A 21,285-nucleotide genomic window follows, 5' to 3' on the forward strand; every position below is an offset into this window, starting at 1 on the left:
AGGCAAATTGTGAAATTTGGGGTGCTAACAGTACAAAACCAGTTTGCCAAATCTGGACATGCTGACTGACTCCAAGCAGGTTGTATCATTGCCACATGGAAGGAACAAGCTATTGGCACCTCACCCTCCACCTCAGCAGGCGGAAGACTCCGGCAATGTCTCCATTCATGGATTTGTTCCATCACACATCATTCAACTTTAGGATCTGGCAAACCCTGAAGCCCTTTGAGAAGCTGGGTGTTTTGTTGTTGTTTATAGTCTTTTGTTTCATTTTTATTTGTTTGTTTGGCATATCCGTGAGAAGGCAATCCTCTGAAGCTTCCAGATGCCTGATGTGGATTTAGATACACACAGGAAGACTCTCCCTTTTAAAGTGCCCGGTCCCGTCTTTTATCGTTTTTCGTAGATGAGTGAATCTCCCATACATGATTTGGGCCATTAAGTCTGGGTTGACTTTCAGAGAAAATAATACTTCATTTCATCCAACAAATAAATGACTAAAGATACACGAAGGGAGATGTCTGAGCTGAGGAGGACACCGGCTGACCCTCCACCCACTCTTCGCCCAACCAGGCATCTCTCCCTGTTGCTCAGAAAAATAATCCCAGCAGTCGTGTTTTTTTCCCATCTTCCCATCCCCAGTTCAAACTCTCAGTTTCCTTTTAAACACCCAAACCCTAAGTTATACCTGCAGATGTCATGACTACCCGATGGACAGCTAGATTCATGATTTCACTCACAGTCAATTCTGCAGATAACTACAACTACTGGAATATTACAGGGACTTTTTAAATTTTTTATTATTTATTTATTTATTTTTTCGAGATGGAGTCTTGCTCTGTCGCCCAGGCTGGAGTGCAATGGCGCCATCTTGGTTCACTGCAATCTCCGCCTCCCGGGTTCAAGAGATTCTCCTGCCTCAGCCTCCCGAGTAGCTGGGATTACAGGCATCTGCCACCACGCCTAATTTTTGTATTTTTAGTAGAGACAGGGTTTCACCATGTTGGCCTGGTCTCGAACTCCTGACCTCAGGTGATCCACCCGCCTCACCCTCCCAAAGTGCTGAGATTATAGGCATGAGCTACTGCACCCAACTTAGAGGGACATTCTTGAACAAAGATATAATAAGAGGAATTGGGCGAGGCACAGTGGCTCCCACCTGTAATCCCAGCACTTTGGGAGGCTGAGCAGCGTGGGTCACCTCATGGTGAAACCCTGTCTCTACTTAAAATACAAAATATTAGCCAAGTGTGGGGGCGGGCGCCTGTAGTCCTAGCTGCTAGGGAGGCTGAGGCAAGAGAATCACTTGAACCTGGGAGGCGGAGGTTGCGGTGAGCCAAGATCACACCACTGCACTCCAGACTGGGCGACAGAAAAAAAAGAAAAAAAGAGGAATTGCCTCTTGCCAGACTTACTTAATTCAAATCAGTTAATTAACTCATTTGAATAGACTGTGTAAACAATGTAGAACTCTAGGACTCTAGGAGATGGTTATCAGTTTGGGATCTTTACACCTCTCCCACGTTTCCCCCTGCCACGCATCAGTCACTTAGCCTCCACACTAGTCTCTCAGCCTTTGGGTTCTTCTTAAAATGTTTCAAAGATCTCAGTAGAACTACAGTCCCATGGTGATCTGGGACACTCTTAGAATTTAGCGACACACATGTCATGTTTCTTAAATAGAAGCTAAATGTTCCCAAACTAATCTATAGATGCTATTTAATTCTGTTTAACCCTGATTAGAAATTTTCTTGAGGACTTAATATAATCAATAAAAAAAATTCTCTTCAAAGATAAAATAAAAGAGGTGGGATTTCCCTCAATGGCGGAATGAAGAGGTCAGAAGTTCCCTCCCCCCTCCAAAAAAAAAATAAGCCTAAACATTGACAAAGTGCTAAAAACCAAACAATTCAGACCTCTGGAAATTGACTAAGAGCAAACAAGTTGAGAAGTGTTTATTGAAGAGAAGCTGCCGGAACTGTGGACCAGAATAGAGAGGCATCTCATGGTTCTGTGCCCAGGACTGCTCCTGCCCCACCCTGCTCAGGCAAGAAGCTGCTTTACCAGTAAGGAGAAGCCAGCAGCTTTGACTCCAGAAGGGCTGCTTGGTGTAGGGCAGCGGCAGAGACCTGCCGCACAATACTGAAAGGAAAACTAGTGTACTCAGTAGGAGACAGACATGGAAACCCACAGGTAAGTTCCCCTGAAGTAGCTCTTCTTGTTAAGGCAAGCAGCGAACTAGCTTCACATTTAATGGGGAATTCTGGAGATGAGAGACATGTGCTAGAACATTTCAGAGACATAATACTTCATTTCATCCAACCAAGGCATCCTGGGAAACTAAGGGTGGACACAAGGGAGAACTAAGAGTTCCCAGGGACAGTAGACTTGAAGCACCTGTCAAAAGTTCTTGAGCTGGGAGCACGCTCGCCCACTCACAGGAAGATGGACGAGCAGGAGGTTAGAGGTAACAGATTCGAGACACCTAGCACAGCACCTGGCCTGCCACTCACTGACCACTAAGTTATGAAAACACAGGGGACTGGGAGACCCTTAGGAAGGCAGGCCAAAAAGTAAAAAAAAAAAAAAAAAAAGAAAAAAAAAGCAACAAAATTAACAAAGATATTTGCAGAAAAAGGCAAAACAACAACAACAACAACAACAACAACAAAAAAGCAAAGACATTAGCAGAAGCACATCATGGGGGAGACAGATTTGACTGTACAGTGCAGCCAAGTCTCTTACACACACACAAACACACATGCACACACACATCCTCCCAAAAAACTCCAGGGATAAAAACTAAACTCCAGGAAAAAAAAAAAACTAGAATCCAGAGTTGATACAATATATGATATAAAATGTCCAATTTTCAACAAAAATCTTTAGGATCAAAAATAAATAGGGGCCCCAATTAGCCAAACAATCTTGAAAAATAAAAAGTGCAAAATTGGAAGTATCACATTTCCTGATTTCGAAACTTACTACAAAGCGGCAGTAAGTAAAACAACAAAACCCCAGCATGGCACTGGCATAAAGACAGACATACAGACGAATGGATAAAGCACAAAGCCTGGAAATGAATCCTCACATATATTGTCAAGTGACCACTGACAGGTGCGCCAAACCTGTTCAATGGGGAAAAGAGTCTATCGGAAAACTCGATTTTTACAAAAATGGAGCTTGACCCTTACCTTAAACCACTTACAAAAATCATCTCAACAGGATCAAAGACCTCAATGTGAAAACTGGAGATAAAACTCTTAGAAGAAAATATAGGGAAAATTTTTAAATGATACTGGACTTGGCAATGATTTCTTTCTTTATTTTGATTTTAAGTTCTGGGGTACACGTGCACGATGTGCAGGTTTGTTGTATAGGTAAATGTGTGCCATGGCGGTTTGCTGCACCTATCAACCCATCACCTAGGTATTAAGCCCACATGCATTACCTATTTTTCCTGATGCTCTCCTTCCCCCCATCTCATCCTCGACAGTCCCCAGTGTGTTGTTCCCCTCCCTGTGTCCATGTGTTCTCATTGTTCAGCTCCCACTTATAAGTGAGAACATGCAGTGTTGGGTTTTCTGTTCCTGTGTTAGTTTGCTGAGGATAATGACTTCCAGCTCCATCCATGTCCCTGCAAAGGACATAATCTCATTTATTTTTATGACTGTCTAGTATTCCATTATGTATAGACACCACATTTTCCTTATCCCGTCTATCCTTGATGGGCATTCGGGTTGATTCCATGTCTTTGCTATTATGAATAGTGCCTCAGTGAACATACATGTGCATGTATCTTTGTAACAGAATGATTTATATTCCTTTGGGTATACACCCAGTAATGGGATTTCTCGGTCAAATAGTATTTCTGGTTCTAGATCTTTAAGGAATCACCACACTGTCCTCCACAAAGGTTGAACTAATTTACACTCCCACCAACAGTGTAAAAGCATTCCTATTTCTCTGCAACCTTGCCAGCATCTGTTGTTTCTTGACTTTTTAATAATTGCCATTCTGACTGGCGTGAGATGGTATCTCACTGTGGTTTTTATTTGCATTGCTCTGGCAAAGATTTCTTAAATATGATGCCAAAACACAAACAAACGAAGATAAATTTGACTTCGTCACATTTAAAACCTTTTGTGCACCTGGGACACTTTCAAGAGATTGAAAATACAACCTACAGAATGGGAGAAAACATTTGAAGCTCGTATATCAAATGAGGAATTAATATTCAGAATATAAAGAACTCCTACAACTCCACGACAACCCCAAAACAATCCAGTGTTTAAAATGGGCAGAGAACTTGAATAGACCTTTTTCAAAAAAGATACACAAATGGCCAACAAGCATATGAAAAGATGCCCAGCATCATAAACCATTAGAGAAATGCATCAAAACCACAGGGAGACAGCGCTTTACGCCCGCCGCCGGGAGACAGAGCTTTACGCCCGCCGCCGGGAGACACCGCTTTACGCCCGCCGCCGGGAGACACCGCTTTACGCCCGCCGCCGGGAGACACCGCTTTACGCCCGCCGCCGGGAGACACCGCTTTACGCCCGCCGCCGGGAGACAGCGCTTTACGCCCGCCGCCGGGAGACACCGCTTTACGCCCGCCGCCGGGAGACACCGCTTTACGCCCGCCGCTGGGAGACACCGCTTTACGCCCACCGGATGCGCCTGCCGCAGGGTGACACCGCTTTACGCCCGCCACAGGGAGACGCCGCTTTACACCCACCGGATACGCCCTCCGCAGGGAGACAGCGGTTTACACCCACGGGATACGGCCGCCACAGGGAGATACCACTTTACACCCAGCAGAATGGTCAGTATCAATCAAACAGAAAATAACTAGTGTTGGCAAGAATGCAGAGAAGTTGAAACCCTGATTTAGTGCTGGTGGGAATGTAAAATGGTGTGGTTGCTGTAGAAAGCAGTTTGACAGTTCCCCAAAACTCTAAACATAAAATTACCACATGATCCAGCAGTTCTACTCCTATGTACATGCCCTGTTTGAAAACAGGGACTCAAACAGATATTTGACTCATAGCATCGTTGTTTGCAATCGTGGCAAGGTAGAAACAAATGTCCATCAACAGATGAATGAGTCAACCAGAGATGGTCTATACATACAGCGGAATATTATGCAGACTCAAAAAGAAATGTAGTTCCGATACATGCTGTAATATGGATGAACCTTGAAAATATGTGAAATACACCAAACGCAAAAGGATAAATATTGTATGCGGTACCTAGAATAATCTGACCTTATGTGAGGTACCTAGAACAATCTAATTCATAGAGACAGAGAATAGAATGGTGGGTACCAGGGGTGGTGAGAGTTGAGGGGAGTGGGGAGTGGTTGTATAATTAGGGTGCAGAGTTCCTGTTTGGGTTGATTTTAAAAGTTCTGGAGATGGGTAGTGGTGCTGCCTGCATAACAGTGTGAGTGTAGTTAATGTCATCAAATTTTGCGTGAAAATAATTAGAATAGTACATTTTATGTTGTGTATTTTTGGCACACACACACAGACATTCACACGGGTAAGTGTGCATCTCTGGAAAAAAAGAGGCAGTTAAAAGAAACTAGAAGACAATGACTTCAGAGCAACTATTCTAAATATGTTCCAAAAATTCAGAGAAAATAGGTTTAAATAATAAAAAGAGAGTGTGATGAGGATGCAGCACGTAGAAAAGCTAGAATTGAAAACTGTAACATCTGAAATGAACAATTCACTAAATTTATTCAACAACAGATTTGAGATGGTGAATACTGAGTTAGCGAACTTCAAGACAGATCCAGTACAAAACACAGGGAGAAAAAAAGCTTAATAAGGAATAAAGTCGTGTTACTTTTCATCAGCCGTGATGGAAAACTAATAACAATATTAGCCTTTTGTTTGTCACACAATGCATAAATTATTTTTCCTAAATTTATCATTTGTCATTCAAATTTGTTTACAGTGGCTTGTCATTCACACTTCCTGAGTAAGAAAAAAATTTGGCAGGTTATTTGTAATGGATTCTGAATAGTACTTAATGAAAATTTACAATCTCAGGCCAATAGTTCCATATTATTTTTGTTTGTAATCTGTTTTTTTTAAAACCTTGAATGCACCTCAAAATAAAATTAGATTTAATATGTGATTGGGATCTAACTCTCTCCATGTCCTTCTCCAAACTGGCCTGTTGAAATTATGTGCAAGACCTTTTCAAACACTTAACCCAAGTATGCACATAGGAGTGCACATGGAAAATTGTAGCATTCCAACTACCACAATGTAGTCTTTTAAAAAAACTAGCAACGTAACTCTTAATATTCAGCCTAAGGGGAAATATTATGAATTGTAAAGAAAAGAAGTATATACCTCCTACACAAAAAGCATGTGTCGTAAAATTGTTGCTTTCAGCCACTACTGAGCGACCATGGCTAAGAGAAAGTTGAGTAATCTGGCATGTATTCTAAAACCACACTCCTAGAACCCATCCCTTCTGATATAAATGATAGTTATCCATTCACTCAATTATTCAAAAAATATGTATTAAATACCTACTACATGCCAAGAACTTCTCTAGGCAATGATAATAACAGGAAATGAAAAAAGTAACTTGTTCCTGTTTTTTTTTTTTTTAGATGGAGTCTTGCTCTGTCACCCAGGCTGGACAGGCTGGAGTGCAATGGCGCGATCTTGGCTCGCTGCAAACTGCCTCCCAGGTTCAAGTGATTCTCCTGCCTCAGCCTCCCGAGTAGCTGGGATTACAGGTGCCTGCCACCACGCCCAGCTATTTTTGGTATTTTTAGTAGAGACGGGGTTTCTCCATGTTGGCCAGGCTGGTCTTGAACTCCTGACCTCAGGTGATCCTCCTGCCTCAGCCTCCCAAAGTGCTGGGATTACAGGCATGAGCCATCACTTCCTGCCTGTTACCTTTTTGATTGATACTAATAAATCTCTTGTTGTGTACCTTTTATTTTTTTAGAACAGAAAGAAAGTGAAAAAGAAAGTTGTCAGTTATTTTCATCAAATTTCCTATTACCATATGTACTATGTTTTGGTGACTTTCACCCTAGGATTCATGGAGGTAAAATTCTGCCTGCTGAACTTTTTTGCTGTAAATTTACTTATGTAATCCCACCATAGCTGAATAGATGTTCAGTGTGAGATAGCCCTAGGATAAAACACAGCCCTCTCTAGCAAATATATTAATAGAAGGCAAAAAAGCTATCAAAATGTAGAAAAATGTTCAAACAATTAAGTTAAATTTGTTTACAACCTTATTCATGATTGCCCCTTATATCCTACCATGTGTCAGGTAATAGACTTAAAAGACTTTTGTGTACCCTCAGAGATGAAAATTATGGATGGAAAGTGATTAATAAATTCTTCTTCTGTAGGAAAAAATCTCCACCTGGAAGCACAATATTAAAGAATAGAAGAGTGCTATGTTTGCACCATCACTACTTAAAGCAAAGCTCTACACGGTGCTGCGTTTTTCTCCATTTGCATTGGGTGAGTGGATCTTTATAAATTCTTTATAGCTTCTGATCAACCAGACATCACACATTTCTAGAAAGTTGTCACAGCTTAAATGATCTATACAGGAGGTAGGTCCAGAAACACATCAAGGCAATGTGCCATCCCAACTGTGATCAAAGGTTAATTCCATGGCTATGAACATAAACAGACCTGGATTTGGGTTCTATTTTAACAAATAGGTAGGATTGCGACTTTGGGAAAGGATCTGTTTCTGTCTGATCCCTTTTCATTCATTTCACTTCCCAAACTTGTGGGGCTTAAAGGCAATCTCTACACCCATGGGCTAATATAAAATTAAGTCCAGAGAAAACAGCTAGCTTCAATTTGGGGATACGGCTACACACTTTTAGCAGTTAGGGGCTTCCTAGATATTCGGAGTGGGTATCGTTCAAGAAAAAATTTATAGAGGAGAAAATAGTTTCAGACCATAAATTTATAGGACCTGTTTTACAAGGAAAAAATCAGAGTGTGGCTTAATGCTATTTTGGAAATAGCAGGTTGGTATAATATCACTGGCAGCATTGTTGCTTATGAAAGTCATGATTCGTAAAATAATATAATCGTGAAGCAAACAAAGGGACTTGGTAGGAACATTAAACTAAACTAACACCAAAAACATACGGAACAAAAAACCCCAAACTGCGTCCTAACCCATGGAAATTTGTTAAAAAAATTTAAGTAAAATTATCGATCAAAACTTTGTTTTATAAAATAAAAGCATAGTTGTTTCATTTCGTTTTTCTTCAGCTGGTGTATATGTCACTATTTCTTCATGTTTCATTACTATAGATTTTGAGTTGCAAGATTAAATACAGGATTGTTTTATGTATTTTAAGTCAAAGATCAATTGTGATTTCAGAACCAGGACATAAAGTCATAATTTGGAATAACTTATTTTTAAATCCATTATCCATTTAGCCATGCAACAAATATTTATGGGCTTACTCTATGGCAGTCCTTACTTTAATTGCCAGGGATCCAGTAATGAATTAAATAGACAAAGTCTCTGCATTCAGTGCGAGAGGAGAGAAGCAATGAACAAACGTATCCTAAATGACCCATAGGATAATAAGAGCTATAAGGAAAATAAACCAGTTCAGAAGTACAGCTTCAGGGAAAGGGAACATCTCTTCACTATAATTGTTAAAAATAATCTGATAGTAAAACTTAACTATTTTGCAGAACATACTCTGTTTCTTTCTTGAATCTTAGCTATGACAATTAGAATATATGAGTCATTTAGGATTAGAATCAGCTGTTGTATTAGTCCTTTTTCACACTGCTGTAAAGAAATACCCAAGACTGAGTAATTTATAAGTGAAGGAGGTTTAATTGACTCACACTTCCCCAGGGCTGGGGAGGCCTCAGGAAACTTAACAACCATGGTGGAAGGGGAAGCAGGCACCGTCTTTTTTTTTTTTTTTTGAGAGGGAGTCTCACTCTGTCACCAGGGCTGGAGTGCAGTGGCAGAGTCTCGGCTCACTGCAACCTCCGCCTCCCCGGTTCAAGCGATTCTCCCGCCTCAGCCTCCCAAGTAGCTGGGATTACAGGTGCCCGCCACTATGCCTGGCTAATTTTTTTGCATTTTCAGTAGAGACGGGGTTTCACTATGTTGGCCAGGCGGTTTTGAACTCTTGACCTTGTGATTCGCCCCAGGCACCTTCTTTACAAAGAAGCAGGAGAGAGAAGTGAGAGTGCAGGACAAGCTGCCACTTATAAAACCATCAGATCTCCTGAGAACTCACTCACTATCATGAAAACAGCATGGGGGAACCGCCACCAGGATCCAATCACCTTCCTCCCTCCACATGTGGGGATTACAACTGGAAAGGAGATTTGAGGTGGGGGGACACAGAACCAAATCCTCTCCGCTTTGAGGGGCAGAATGACAGAAAACACATGACAGTGGCCTGCATAAGACTATAGCTTCTTTCTTTCTGCCCCAAGTCCGGATAGGTGTGATTCTCGGTTGTGTCGGGGACCGGGATCCTTGCACCTTGCTCTTCCATCCTGAGAGCTTTGACTTCCTGGTCCAAAATGGTGACATCCACATTCCAGGCAGCACAGCAGTGGTTGGGCCACGGAGGAAGACAGCAGAGGGGCCTCTCAGAAAGGTTGCCCAGCACCTGCCCCAAGACACTTGCTGGGATCTTCATAGCTAGAACAAGACACAGGAGCACGCTTAGGGCACTGGAACCTCGACGTTTCCACGTTTCTGCAGTATTTCAGAACAGGACACGGGAGCAGGCTCAGCGCACCGGAACCTCGATATTTCCGGGAAATTTCAGAACAGGGCACGGGGTGCTCGGCACTCCAGGAACCTCGGCCTTTCCGTGCATATTTCAGAACAGGGTACGGGGCATTCTCAGCACTCCGGGAACCTTGGTGTTTCCAGGCATATTTCAGGTGTTTGTGCTTTCCCCAAAATTAAAGTCTCTAAAGCCACAGATGTAGGGGGAAATTGATAAAAGGGCACAGTCGACAATTTAACAGTGTGCACACAGTGGCCTTAAAATCACATGATTTCTTTCCTCAAGTGACAAATAACTAACTGCCTTTGCTTAGGTTTTCAAGAAAAATAATAGACCATCAGAAACCACATGAGTGGCAAATAGTCAAAATCTATGAGCAGAATTTAGCTCTTGGTGCTCTTGAATGATGAGCATTCTTAGGAAGAAAATCGTGCTTGAGAAATACTATTCATATCGAGACATAATTGTATCTAAAGGAACAATTGCTAAGAAAACAACCTCAGGAACTACTTGGAATAGTAATTAGCACAATATTTTATTTGAGTGGAGTAGAGATTCTTTACCAGTTCATCTAACTTTCATTTTCTAACTCTGTGCACTGAATCTCTGAAGTCACAGAATGCCCTTTGGACAGCAGTGCTCTTCAAAATGGTGGGAAATGTCTGGGATGTCCGTGAAGTGCCTGTGTAGGCTGAGAAACAGCCCCTTCTGTGCAAACTTGCGGTGTCAGTATTAAGAAGGTTAGATGCGTGCAAAGCAAGTCGAAGACACACGTAGAAAATACCAAGTTGCAAAGGATGTAGTGTGGGCGTCAATGCATGAGAAGCAGAAAAGCTCAGCCTGGGGTATTCAGGGGAAACTTGGTAGAAGTACCTGCACCTGAAGTCAGCCTTGAAATAGCCGGCACTGTTGTTAAACCAGGAAGGATGAAGGCAGAGCATCTGTGATATGATGTGCACAGGCACAGTGAACAGATGAGCAAGTGACATGGACCAATGCCACCAACTTCTGTGCAGTGACACGCCAAGGCCAAGCACTGGAGATGCAAGATAAACTAGGGGGAATGTGTTCTTACCCTCCCAGATTTTCAGTTTCAGAGAAATGCCTATGGGGAGGAGGACAGGGCATTGGTGGTTTTTGAGCACCTGTAGAGGGTTTCAGTGAGATGCCTATGGGGAGGAGGACGGGCATTGGTACCTTTTGAGCACCTGTAGGGGCTGGAGGAAGTGAACATGTTCTCTCTTTGCTCCAATATTTTTTGTTTTACACTGAAAACATATGGGTGCCTTCAAATGATCAAGTAGGGCAAAGGGATTCAATAGGAAACCTGTCTTCTCACAGTGAATACTCTTGTTTCCAGTGTTGACTATTGCTGACTATTTCTCCCGAGTCCTTCCTGAAATACCTCTTGCATTTCCCAGTGTGTAAGTATCCTTAGGGGTGTACATCTTTCCATAAAAAACTGATTTCGCATGGTAGAGTGACTCAGGGTTGCAAGCAGAGTTCATTTTATCCCTTCTTAAGAGTGGTCCCCTTTAATCTGATGTTACAGCTTGTCCACCTGATATGGTTTGGCTGTGTCCCCACCCAAATCTCATCTTGAATTGTAGCTCCCATAATTCCCACGTGTTGTAGGAGGGACCCGGTGGGAGGTACCTGAATCATGGGGGTGGATCTTTCATGTGCTATTCTCGTGATGGTGAATAAGTCTCACAAGATCTGATGGTTGTATAAATGGGAGTTCCCTGCACACACTTCGTCTTGCCTGCTGCCATGTAAGACATGTTTTTCTCTTCCTCTGCCTTCTGCCATGATGGTGAGACCTCCCCAGCCATGTGGAACTGTGAGTTCCTTAAACCTCTTTCCTTTGTAAATCACCCAGTCTTGGGAATGTCTTTATTAGCAGCATGAGAAAGGAGTAACACACCTCCCCCAAATCCACATACTGAAGTCCTAACCCCAGTACCTCCTAGTGTGATTTTATTTGGAGATAGGGTCATGGCAGATGGTAATAGTTAAGATGAAGTTATAGGTTGACCCTTAATCCAAGTTGAATAGTGTCTTTGTGAAAGGGGGCATTTGGACACACACACACTGGGAGAATACCAGGTGAAGACGAGAGAAAAGATGAGTGATGCCTCTATAAGCCAAGGAAGGTTAGAATTGCCTGGAAGCCACCAGAGTCTAGGAGAGAGGACTGAAACAGGTTCTCCCTCATAGTTCCCGGAAGGAACCAACCCTGCCGGCACCTTGGTCTCAGACTTCCAGCCTCCAGAACTGTGGGACAATAGGTTTCTGTTGTTCAAGCTGCCTGCTTTGTGGTATTTTGTGAAGGCATCCCTAGAAAATAGATACATTCAGCTTTGTAAAACTTGCCCATCATTTAGATGAAATCCTGGGGAGGTGCTATGCTTTTCCATTCCATTTGGGGAAATAAAAATCTATTTCAGGCACTCCTAGATGTTCACGCAAAGTTCAGTGCATTCTAACATCAAAATTGCAGATTTTCACTCCATTTCAGCAGCCCTCATTCATCTCTCCACTGTGGGAAGCAGATGTGGCTGTAATCTGGTGCAGGGATTCCATCAGCAGAGATGACAGTTATGCACTTTTTATTTCCAGGGTCCTTTCCTGAATTCCTCCCAGATTGTTCCACCAGGACCTCCACCTGCAGGAGCTTGGTGCTGGACATTCTGTTCTGACACAATGCCCTTCCTCAGTCTTGCATCCACACCAAGCCATGCAGCTCTTCCTGCTGAGGTGGTTTTGCCCCAGGAAGCCCTCCTGGGTGGGTCCTTGTCAAATAATCCCACAGCTGTGCCCAGAAGCAGGGTCCCTTTGGGCTGTATGGGAGTGTGCACCTTTGCCCAATAGCTGACTTAGAGCAGGGCAAGCAATCTCATTTTCCTCCCTTCCCTCTGAGGCCAGTGCAGCCAGACAGACCCTCTGGCATCAAGACCTTTCCAGAGAGCCAGAAGGTACCAGTCTGCACATCCCAAATACCAAGGAATATAGTGTTTCCAGGAATCTGTTCCCACTTGTATGAGTTTGAGGAGAAGCACCCTTGATCCTTAACCACAGGGCAAGAGAAATGCACAGCAACCAATTGAAAGATTGCTCACTCGGAGGTCTCTGCAACTCATATGAATTTTTAACTTTCTCTTATATACTTTTAGGTAGATGATTGTGATTGGTGAATTTTACGAGTTACGTTGACTGGGCTGAGGGATGCTGAAGTAGTTGGTTAAATGCCATTCTGGGTGTGCCTGTGAGGATGTTTCCACTAGAGATTAGCGTTGGTATGGGCAGAGCGAGTTAAGAAAATGGCGCTCCCCAGTGTAGATGGGTCTCATCCAACCCTGGGAGAGCCTGCAGAGAGTGGAAAGCAGAGGAAGGCTGGATTTTCTCGCTGCTTAACTGCTCCTGCTGAGACGCCGCTCCTCTCTCTCCTCAAACTAGGGCTTACACCATCAATGCCCCTGGTTCTCAGGCCTTTGGACTCACACTGAATGACACCTGCAGCTTCCCCAGGTTTATATCTTGCAAATGGCACATGATGTGACTTAGACTCTGTGATCCTGTGAGCCAGTTCCTCATCATGAATCTCTTTTTTTTTTTTATCCTACTGGCTCTGTTCCTCTGGAGAATTCTGGTTAAAATAACCACAATGATGAAATGGAAGCTAAAAGACTGGTTTTACTGCTGCATAATGTATCCTCCTGGGATTTGGTTTGTCCGTCAAATAGAAATCACACAAAGGATCATATTTTTACATAAATTTCATATGTGGGCCAGGCACGGGGGCTCACACCTGTAATCTCAACACTTTAGGAGGCCGAGGTGGGTGGATCACTTGAGGTAAGGAGTTCAAGACCAGCCTGACCAACATGATGAAAACCCGTCTCTACTAAAAATACAAAAATTAGCTGAGCATGGTGGTGTGCACCTGTAATCCCAGCTACTGGGGAGTCTGAGGCAGGAGAGTCACTTGAACCCAGGAGGTGGAGGTTGCAGTGAGCTGAGATCATGCCACTACAACCTGGTCAACAGAGTGAGACCCTGTGTAAAAAAAAAGAAAAGAAAAGAAAAAAGAAAAGAAAACATTAATGTGCATTACACTTAAGATAAAGTGTCCTATTATATGTACATATATAATGTGGGTTATACTACAGACATGGTTTTGTACCCTGCTTTGTTTTAGTTTACAGTAATTTGTGCTAAAAAGCCTACAAATATCTACTCATTCTTCTTCATGGCTTCATAATAATCCATTTTATAAGCTCACAGTAATTTACTTCACTGGTCACCTGTTGGTGGATATTTACTTTGTTTCTACTATTCTGTTAGAATAAATTGGAAGTGCTTTTTCTCATATAGGTATCTTCACTCACATGTGTCTCTATCTCTGTAGGTGATTGTGGCAGACATAGCAAGATGTCTACAAAACTCCGTTCTGCCATCTTTGGTCGAATGACATTTCTCCGTGTCCCCTGCAATTAGTTGTGATCTGATGGCTGATTGCAAGGGAGACTGAGAAATGTCATGTGACCAAAAATGGTACAATCTCCAAAATAGGTTGTCTACCAAAGATGGTAGAATCTCCAAAGGAATGTGTGTGGGTGGGAGGGTGATTTTTCTGCTTCCTGTTCTGCTCCTTAAAATCCTCCCCTGCATACAACTCTATTCTCTTTCTCCTATGCAGATATTTTCAAAAAATATTCTGAAGGTGCCTAAGTTGCTATTATCCTGGGGATCTGAATGTCCTGAAAGAAATTCCGCACGCCAAGCTGAACACTCTTCCTAAACTCCTGGGTGATTAAGAAATAGACTCTTCCTTCTTCCTGAGCAATAGTCTTTGAATCTATTTGTTATTCCAAGTTGGTCTAACTCAACACACAGCTATTCTAAAAAACAAATTTGTCAAATCATCCCCCAAAGAAGTTGTACCGATTTATATGTTCCAAATAGTGTTTGTGAATTCTGTGTAGTCACTTTTAATCCTCATGATAGCCATGAATGGAATGCATGGTTATCTCCAGTTTTATCAGGAGAGTATTTATGGTTAATGTGCAATTTCTACTAAATTATTAAGCTAGTGTGTGGCACAAAGAGGATTTAAGTCCAAAATTTCATTACTACAAACACCATTTCTATCCCAAAGATAGGATGCCTTTTAGAGAATAATGGGGAAACAGGAAACAGTAAGGAGATGAAGGTGTAGAGGACGTGGGACAAGGATGAGGAACATGGAGCTGATTCACTGAGTGATACAGGGGTGTGTGTGTGCACATGTGAGCCTGTGCATGCCTGCAAGAGCCCCTGGTTTCATTTCTTTTCTTTTTTTTTTTTTAAATTTATTTATTATTATTATACTTTAAGTTGTAGGGTACATGTGCATAACGTGCAGGTTTGTTACATATGTATACTTGTGCCATGTTGCTGTGCTGCACCCATCAACTCGTCATTTACATCAGGTATAACTCCCAATGCAATCCCTCCCCCCTCCCCCCTCCCCATGATAGGCCCCGGTGTGTGATGTTCCCCTTCCTGAGTCCGAGTGATCTCATTGTTCAGTTCCCACCTATGAGTGAGAACATGCGGTGTTTGGTTTTCTGTTCTTGTGATAGTTTGCTAAGAATGATGGATTCCAGCTGCATCCAAGTCCCTACAAAGGACTCAAACTCATCCTTTTTTATGGCTGCATAGTATTCCATGGTGTATATGTGCCACATTTTCTTAATCCAATCTGTCACTGTTGGACATTTGGGTTGATTCCAAGTCTTTGCTATTGTGAATAGTGCTGCAATAAACATACGTGTGCATGTGTCTTTATAGCAGCATAATTTATAATCCTTTGGGTATATACCCAGTAATGGGATGGCTGGGTCATATGGTACATCTAGTTCTAGATCCTTGAGGAATCGCCATACTGTTTTCCATAATGGTTGAACTAGTTTACAATCCCACCAACAGTGTGAAAGTGTTCCTATTTCTCCACATCCTCTCCAGCACCTGTTGTTTCCTGACTTTTTAATGATTGCCATTCTAACTGGTGTGAGATGGTATCTCATTGTGGTTTTGATTTGCATTTCTCTGATGGCCAGTGATGATGAGCATTTTTTCATGTGTCTGTTGGCTGTATGAATGTCTTCTTTTGAGAAATGTCTGTTCATATCCTTTGCCCACTTTTTGATGGGGTTGTTTGTTTTTTTCTTGTAAATTTGTTTGAGTTCTTTGTAGGTTCTGGATATTAGCCCTTTGTCAGATGAGTAGATTGCAAAAATTTTCTCCCATTCTGTAGGTTGCCTGTTCACTCTGATGGTAGTGTCTTTTGCTGTGCAGAAGCTCTTTAGTTTAATGAGATCCCATTTGTCAATTTTGGCTTTTGCTGCCGTTGCTTTTGGTGTTTTAGACATGAAGTCTTTGCCCATGCCTATGTCCTGAATGGTACTACCTAGGTTTTCCTCTAGGATTTTTATGGTATTAGGTCTAACATTTAAGTCTCTAATCCATCTTGAATTAATTTTCGTATAAGGAGTAAGGAAAGGATCCAGTTTCAGCTTTCTACTTATGGCTAGCCAATTTTCCCAGCACCATTTATTAAATAGAGAATCCTTTCCCCATTTCTTGTTTCTCTCAGGTTTGTCAAAGATCAAATGGCTGTAGATGTGTGGTATTATTTCTGAGGACTCTGTTCTGTTCCATTGGTCTATATCTCTGTTTTGGTACCAGTACCATGCTGTTTTGGTTACTGTAGCCTTGTAGTATAGTTTGAAGTCAGGTAGCGTGATGCCTCCAGCTTTGTTCTTTTGACTTAGGATTGTCTTGGAGATGCGGGCTCTTTTTTGGTTCCATATGAACTTTAAAGCAGTTTTTTCCAATTCTGTGAAGAAACTCATTGGTAGCTTGATGGGGATGGCATTGAATCTATAAATTACCTTGGGCAGTATGGCCATTTTCACAATATTGATTCTTCCTATCCATGAGCATGGTATGTTCTTCCATTTGTTTGTGTCCTCTTTTATTTCACTGAGCAGTGGTTTGTAGTTCTCCTTGAAGAGGTCCTTTACATCCCTTGTAAGTTGGATTCCTAGGTATTGGATTCTCTTTGAAGCAATTGTGAATGGAAGTTCATTCCTGATTTGGCTCTCTGTTTGTCTGTTACTGGTGTATAAGAATGCTTGTGATTTTTGCACATTAATTTTGTATCCTGAGACTTTGCTGAAGTTGCTTATCAGCTTAAGGAGATTTTGGGCTGAGACAATGGGGTTTTCTAAATATACAATCATGTCATCTGCAAACAGGGACAATTTGACTTCTTCTTTTCCTAACTGAATACCCTTGATTTCTTTCTCTTGCCTGATTGCCCTAGCCAGAACTTCCAACACTATGTTGAATAGGAGTGGTGAGAGAGGGCATCCCTGTCTTGTGCCAGTTTTCAAAGGGAATTTTTCCAGTTTTTGCCCATTCAGTATGATATTGGCTGTGGGTTTGTCATAAATAGCTCTTATTATTTTGAGGTATGTTCCATCAATACCGAATTTATTGAGCGTTTTTAGCATGAAGGGCTGTTGAATTTTGTCAAAAGCCTTTTCTGCATCAATTGAGATAATCATGTGGTTCTTGTCTTTGGTTCTGTTTATATGCTGGATTATGTTTATTGATTTGCGAATGTTGAACCAGCCTTGCATCCCAGGGATGAAGCCCACTTGATCATGGTGGATAAGCTTTTTGATGTGTTGCTGAATCCGGTTTGCCAGCATTTTATTGAGGATTTTTGCATCGATGTTCATCAGGGATATTGGTCTAAAATTCTCTTTTTTTGTTGTGTCTCTGCCAGGCTTTGGTATCAGGATGATGTTGGCCTCATAAAATGAGTTAGGGAGGATTCCCTCTTTTTCTATTGATTGGAATAATTTCAGAAGGAATGGTACCAACTCCTCCTTGTACCTCTGGTAGAATTCAGCTGTGAATCCATCTGGTCCTGGACTTTTTTTGGTTGGTAGGCTATTAATTGTTGCCTCAATTTCAGAGCCTGCTATTGGTCTATTCAGGGATTCAACTTCTTCCTGGTTTAGTCTTGGAAGAGTGTAAGTGTCCAGGAAATTATCCATTTCTTCTAGATTTTCCAGTTTATTTGCGTAGAGGTGTTTATAGTATTCTCTGATGGTAGTTTGTATTTCTGTGGGGTCGGTGGTGATATCCCCTTGATCATTTTTAATTGCGTCGATTTGATTCTTCTCTCTTTTCTTCTTTATTAGTCTTGCTATTGGTCTGTCAATTTTGTTGATCTTTTCAAAAAACCAACTCCTGGATTCATTGATTTTTTGGAGGGTTTTTTGTGTCTCTATCTCCTTCAGTTCTGCTCTGATCTTAGTTATTTCTTGCCTTCTGCTAGCTTTCGAATGTGTTTGCTCTTGCTTCTCTAGTTCTTTTAATTGCGATGTTAGAGTGTCAATTTTAGATCTTTCCTGCTTTCTCTTGTGGGCATTTAGTGCTATAAATTTCCCTCTACACACTGCTTTAAATGTGTCCCAGAGATTCTGGTATGTTGTATCTTTGTTCTCATTGGTTTCAAAGAACATCTTTATTTCTGCCTTCATTTCGTTATGTACCCAGTAGTCATTCAGGAGCAGGTTGTTCAGTTTCCATGTAGTTGAGCGGTTTTGATTGAGTTTCTTAGTCCTGAGTTCTAGTTTGATTGCACTGTGGTCTGAGAGACAGTTTGTTATAATTTCTGTTCTTGTACATTTGCTGAGGAGTGCTTTACTTCCAATTACGTGGTCAATTTTGGAGTAAGTATGATGTGGTGCTGAGAAGAATGTATATTCTGTTGATTTGGGGTGGAGAGTTCTATAGATGTCTATTAGGTCTGCTTGCTGCAGAGATGAGTTCAATTCCTGGATATCCTTGTTAACTTTCTGTCTCGTTGATCTGTCTAATGTTGACAGTGGAGTGTTGAAGTCTCCCATTATTATTGTATCGGAGTCTAAGTCTCTTTGTAAGTCTCTAAGGACTTGCTTTATGAATCTGGGTGCTCCTGTATTGGGTGCATATATATTTAGGATAGTTAGCTCTTCCTGTTGAATTGATCCCTTTACCATTATGTAATGGCCTTCTTTGTCTCTTTTGATCTTTGATGGTTTAAAGTCTGTTTTATCAGAGACTAGTATTGCAACCCCTGCTTTTTTTTGTTCTCCATTTGCTTGGTAAATCTTCCTCCATCCCTTTATTTTGAGCCTATGTATGTCTCTGCGTGTGAGATGGGTCTCCTGAATACAGCAGACTGATGGGTCTTGACTCTTTATCCAGTTTGCCAGTCTGTGTCTTTTAATTGGAGCATTTAGTCCATTTACATTTAAGGTTAATATTGTTATGTGTGAACTTGATCCTGCCATTATGATATTAACTGGTTATTTTGCTCGTTAGTTGATGCAGTTTCTTCCTAGCCTCAATGGTCTTTACATTTTGGCATGTTTTTGCAATGGCTGGCACCGGTTGTTCCTTTCCAGGTTTAGTGCTTCCTTCAGGGTCTCTTGTAAGGCAGGCCTAGTGGTGACAAAATCTCTAAGCATTTGCTTATCTGTAAAGGATTTTATTTCTCCTTCACTTATGAAACTTAGTTTGGCTGGATATGAAATTCTGGGTTTAAAATTCTTTTCTTTAAGAATGTTGAATATTGGCCCCCACTCTCTTCTGGCTTGTAGAGTTTCTGCTGAGAGATCTGCTGTTAGTCTGATGGGCTTCCCTTTGTGGGTAACCCGACCTTTCTCTCTGGCTGCCCTTAAGATTTTTTCCTTCATTTCAACTTTGGTGAATCTGGCAATTATGTGTCTTGGAGTTGCTCTTCTCGAGGAGTATCTTTGTGGCGTTCTCTGTATTTCCTGGATTTGAATGTTGGCCTGCCCTACTAGGTTGGGGAAGTTCTCCTGGATGATATCCTGAAGAGTGTTTTCCAACTTGGTTCCATTTTCCCCCTCACTTTCAGGCACCCCAATCAGACGTAGATTTGGTCTTTTTACATAATCCCATACTTCTTGCAGGCTTTGTTCATTTCTTTTTCTTCTTTTTTCTTTTGGTTTCTCTTCTCGCTTCATTTCATTCATTTGATCCTCAATCGCTGATACTCTTTCTTCCAGTTGATCGAGTCGGTTACTGAAGCTTGTGCATTTGTCACGTATTTCTCGTGTCATGGTTTTCATCTCTTTCATTTCATTTAGGACCTTCTCTGCATTAATTACTCTAGCCATCAATTCTTCCACTTTTTTTTCAAGATTTTTAGTTTCTTTGCGCTGGGTACGTAATTCCTCCTTTAGCTCTGAGAAATTTGATGGACTGAAGCCTTCTTCTCTCATCTTGTCAAAGTCATTGTCCGTCCAGCTTTGATCCGTTGCTGGCGATGAGCTGCGCTCCTTTGCCGGGGGAGATGCGCTCTTATTTTTTGAATTTCCAGCTTTCCTGCCCTGCTTTTTCCCCATCTTTGTGGTTTTATCTGCCTCTGGTCTTTGATGATGGTGATGTACTGATGGGGTTTTGGTGTAGGTGTCCTTCCTGTTTGATAGTTTTCCTTCTAACAGTCAGGACCCTCAGCTATAGGTCTGTTGGAGATTGCTTGAGGTCCACTCCAGACCCTGTTTGCCTGGGTATCAGCAGCAGAGGCTGCAGAAGATAGAATATTTCTGAACAGTGAGTGTACCTGTCTGATTCTTGCTTTGGAAGCTTCCTCTCAGGGGTGTACTCCTCCCTGTGAGGTGTGGGGTGTCAGACTGCCCCTAGTGGGGGATGTCTCCCAGTTAGGCTACTCAGGGGTCAGGGACCCACTTGAGCAGGGAGTCTGTCCCTTCTCAGATCTCAACCTCCGTGTTGGGAGATCCACTGCTCTCTTCAAAGCTGTCAGAGTCGTTTGCGTCTGCAGAGGTGTCTGCTGCGTTTGTTTAGTTTACTGTGCCCTGTCCCCAGAGGTGGAGTCTACAGAGACAGGCAGGTTTCCTTGAGCTGCTGTGAGCTCCACCCAGTTCGAGCTTCCCAGCAGCTTTGTTTACCTACTTAAGCCTCAGCAATGGCGGGCGCCCCTCCCCCAGCCTCGCTGATGCCTTGCCGGTAGATCACAGACTGCTGTGCTAGCAATGAGGGAGGCTCCGTGGGTGTGGGACCCTCCCGGCCAGGTGTGGGATATGATCTCCTGGTGTGCCTGTTTGCTTAAAGCACAGTATTGGGGTGGGAGTTACCCGATTTTCCAGGTGTTGTGTGTCTCAGTTCCCCTGGCTAGGAAAAGGGACTCCCTTCCCCCTTGCACTTCCCAGGTGAGGCAATGCCTCACCCTGCTTCAGCTCTCGCTGGTCGGGCTGCAGCAGCTGACCAGCACCGATCGTCTGGCACTCCCCAGTGAGATGAACCCAGTACCTCAGTTGAAAATGCAGAAATCACTGGTCTTCTGTGTCGATCACGCTGGGAGTTGGAGACTGGAGCTGCTCCTATTCGGCCATCTTGCTCCG

At 42.4% G+C, this 21,285-nt stretch overlaps 1 protein-coding gene across 1 annotated transcript in view; it reads left to right on the forward strand.

Annotated features, from left to right (window-relative positions):
- The window catches only part of LOC107130599 (uncharacterized), a 70,050-nt gene that overhangs the window by 7,428 nt on the left and 41,337 nt on the right, over window positions 1–21,285 (forward strand). Inside the window, exons 4-5 of the mRNA XM_065519944.2 lie at window positions 4,373–4,828; window positions 7,397–7,511. Of these exons, the coding sequence (XP_065376016.1) occupies window positions 4,373–4,828; window positions 7,397–7,435 (495 nt within the window). The 3' untranslated portion in view covers window positions 7,436–7,511. The remainder of the gene's footprint in view (window positions 1–4,372; window positions 4,829–7,396; window positions 7,512–21,285) is intronic.

The sequence above is a fragment of the Macaca fascicularis genome, chromosome 8, assembly GCF_037993035.2.
Source record: "Macaca fascicularis isolate 582-1 chromosome 8, T2T-MFA8v1.1".
Classification (NCBI taxonomy): domain Eukaryota; kingdom Metazoa; phylum Chordata; class Mammalia; order Primates; family Cercopithecidae; genus Macaca; species Macaca fascicularis.